Here is a 3,247-nt window from a genome sequence, read left to right as displayed (position 1 = left end):
AAAGTTATGTTTCGTTTAAAAAGATATCCCATGATTTTTTGATTGCGTGAAGCAGTCTACGGACACTGTTTGTAGACTGCTTCAAGTTTAAGAGCTGGTTTGGCAGTCAGACAGACCACCTCTAAGGCCTATAGCCGTCTCCCCTTCCGAGCACTAAAGGTACGTCATGCAATACTCTCACACATAATCACATGGGTAGTTCGATGTCGAATTCACAACGGTATCACAGCTTTCTATAATTTCTTAGAAATGGAACGCATTGGAGAAAGCACACCACTGGTGCACTGAGCTCAGGCAATGTACGTTCGAGAAAAGGACTACCATACACGTATTTTGTCTGTTTTATTGGTTCTGAACTGCGACTGATGTCGCGTTCTGATGTCCCAGAGATTGCTAAAATAAGTCCCGAAATGTCCACATGAGAACCAGTCGTATGAGGTCATTGTGTCCAGGAACAGGGGGGGGGGGGGTATATAGAAGTTTAATAAACAGGAGGTGGCGTCCACGCAGGGAGAGGTTAGCCAGACCTATGTCGGCTTGCTACGCCCTGGTGTAGCAAAAAAGAAAAAAAAAGTGAGAAACGGCCGGCTTCTTCGCAGTGGGGGTGAGTGCCCAGGGCCGCGGTACTCAGTTTACAGCGTAACACTCAGCTGGGTGTCCTGTAGGTATTGCAGGAGAGCCCTTGTAACGGCTCCCTGCTGTTGGCGTGCGACGGGGCCGAGAAACACGGCCAGTGAGAGCGAGCCGTGTCCGAGGCGTTGGAGGCGATTGGCGAGGACAGCGCGGGCTGCAGAGTACTCCGAGCAGGTTAGTAGGAGGTGCTCGACGTCTGCTACTGCGCCACAGGTAGCGCAGCTAGCTGAGCGACGCTTTCCGACCCTGCACAAGTATTGCGGTGTATATGCGACGTTGAGTCGGAGCCGATTCAGCAGCGCTTCTTCTGCGCGGACGAGCTGCTGGTATGGGGCGAATTGCATCGCCGGGTCAATGGACTGGATATACGCATTGGAGCGTACAGCGTCTTCGACAGAGCGACGCATTTCGGAGGCACACCCCTCGCGGATCTTTATAAGACAGGCGGACGATGTGAGCGGCATACTAGCTGGCGGGCCGACGTCTTGGTGGGCACGCCTCGCGGCGGCGTCCACTCGGGAGTTCCCACTGAGGCTTATGTGGCTGGGAACCCACTGTAGCCGCACATTGTGGCCAGAGGCGCAAAGAGAGTCGGATGCGGCGATGATAGCCGTTTGGAGGTCGCTGATGATTTTGGTGGCGTGAGAATTCAGGATCTCCAGGGCTGGCTTACTGTCGGTGAGGATCGTCCACTCTGCAGGTGGGGAGGACGAGATGTGCTGAAGGGCCATATTGATTGCAAATAGCTCTGCTTCCGTGGAGGACGTCTCGTTGGGGAGCTTGGACGCTTGCTCAAAATCTTCATGGGGCACATAAAAGGCTGCAGCTGCTCCACCAGGTATCACAGACCCATCAGTATAGACGGTCTGACTTCCGTGGTGCAGCGAGGCTAGGTGTTCCAGGGTAAGTTGATGTGCTACAGGCGCTGGCGTGTCGCTTTTTTTCCCGAAGCCATGGATAAATGTTCATATGGGAGGGTGGTCGAGAGCCCACGTTGGGGTAGCATACGATACGTGGGATGTGGGAGGTGGGACAACACCCTTCAGACGGCGCACTGCGCTACCAAAGGCAGACGCTGGGCTGTCGTGGTCGATGGTCCTGAGGTAGTGGAAAGGGTGCCGAGTCATTAGCCGCGTGTAAATGCGGAGGGTCTCTCTATCTCGCAGGGTGGTAACAAGTGGTTCCCTTGCCGCTGCAAGTACCGAATAAGTTTCCGTTGTCTTGGGTAAGCCCAGGCATGCGCGAAGGCTGCGAGACTGAATGTTCAGGAGGTCCCGCTCGTGAGTCGTGCGCAGGCCGTGCAGCACTGGGATGCTGTACCGCAGGAAGCCGAGCACGAGGGAGCTGTGAATTTGGCGAAGATCGCGACAGGTGGGGCCCCAAGACGCTCCGGAGATGCACCGTAGGACGTTCACTGATCTGCTCGTCTTGACGGAGAGGTTCTTTTATATGCTTAGACCACGAGAGCTGTCTGTCAATGATCACGCCAAGGTACTTGCAGTGCGTCACAAATTGAAGCGGGGTTCCGGCAACATGGAGAGGGTAGCTGGTGAAGGGCCGCCGAGTAAATGCCATGGCGGCGGTCTTGCTAGGGGATACACGGAGTCCTCGGTCGGCAAGGTAAGACGCGGTGGTGTTGAGAGCGCCTTGTAAGCGTTGTTGAATGGCGTCCCGTCGGACTCCGGAGGTCCATATGCAGATGTCGTCGGCATAGATTGTGATGCGGATATGCTCGGAGAGGCACGCCGGGAGTGATGCCATAATCAGATTGAACAGCAGCGGGCTCAGTACACTACCTTGTGGCACTCCACGGGAGACGGGAAAAGCTGGCGTATATCCTGATGCAGTACGGACGAACAGCGTCCGGCCGGACAGAAAGTCACGGACCCAAGAAACCATTCGAGCTCCCACTCCTGACTCTTGCAGGGTAGCAACAACGGCACTGTGGAGAACGCTATCATACACCTTCATGACATCCAAAAAGACGGCAACAGTAAAACGTGCTTCCGACTGTTCTTGTTGGACACTGGATACCAGGTCGATCACGTTGTCGATGGAAGACCTCCCTTGTCTGAACCCTGCCATGGCCTCGGGGAAGTACCTCACAGTTTCAAAGTACCAGGTTAGCCGCGAGTGTACCATGCGCTCCATTGTCTTCGCCACGCAGCTGGTGAGTGCAATCGGCCGAAAGGAATAGATGGCGTGGGGCGATTTTCCAGGTTTTAAAATGGGGACCACCATTGCCGACTTCCATTCTGCGGGAACAACACCGGCGCGCCACGACTCATTAATGAGCCGCAAGAGCAGCTGGCGTCCGCGGAGGGGTAGGTTGCGAAGGGTCTTGTATGTCACTAGGTCCGCCCCAGGAGAGGTGTGCACTGGTGACTGTCTTAAGGCCGACTCTAGTTCCATGGAAGAGAATGGGTGGTTTAAGGAAGGCTCCATTGGCGGATCAGGAACAACAAGAATATCGCAGGCTGACGTGAGGTCGACAGTGGGTGATGAGGTCAGCCTACTGCAATAGTCTTCCGCAAGCTCCGAACGACCATCCATCTCCATCCAGCTCCATCTCCGAACGACCTGTGGCTAAGGATAGCGACCGGAACGGATCACG

General features: G+C 55.1%; 1 protein-coding gene across 1 annotated transcript; it reads right to left on the bottom strand.

The window, feature by feature from the left end:
* Nucleotides 1–632: 632 nt before the first annotated feature.
* On the bottom strand, nt 633–1,364 carry LOC135372481 (uncharacterized). Its single transcript, XM_064606088.1, has one exon. It carries the CDS (start codon nt 1,362–1,364, stop codon nt 633–635), a length of 732 nt encoding a protein of 243 aa, XP_064462158.1.
* Nucleotides 1,365–3,247: the final 1,883 nt, after the last annotated feature.

This window comes from Ornithodoros turicata, unplaced genomic scaffold (genome assembly GCF_037126465.1).
Source record: "Ornithodoros turicata isolate Travis unplaced genomic scaffold, ASM3712646v1 Chromosome15, whole genome shotgun sequence".
Classification (NCBI taxonomy): Eukaryota; Metazoa; Arthropoda; class Arachnida; order Ixodida; family Argasidae; genus Ornithodoros; species Ornithodoros turicata.
The sequence above is the reverse complement of the archived record's forward strand: the minus strand, read 5'-3'. Positions and strand labels throughout refer to the sequence as shown.

Excerpts from the sequence above, each read along its gene's own strand:
- LOC135372481 (XM_064606088.1), bottom strand. The coding sequence starts at position 1,364 with ATGGCCCTTCAGCACATCTCGTCCTCCCCACCTGCAGAGTGGACGATC.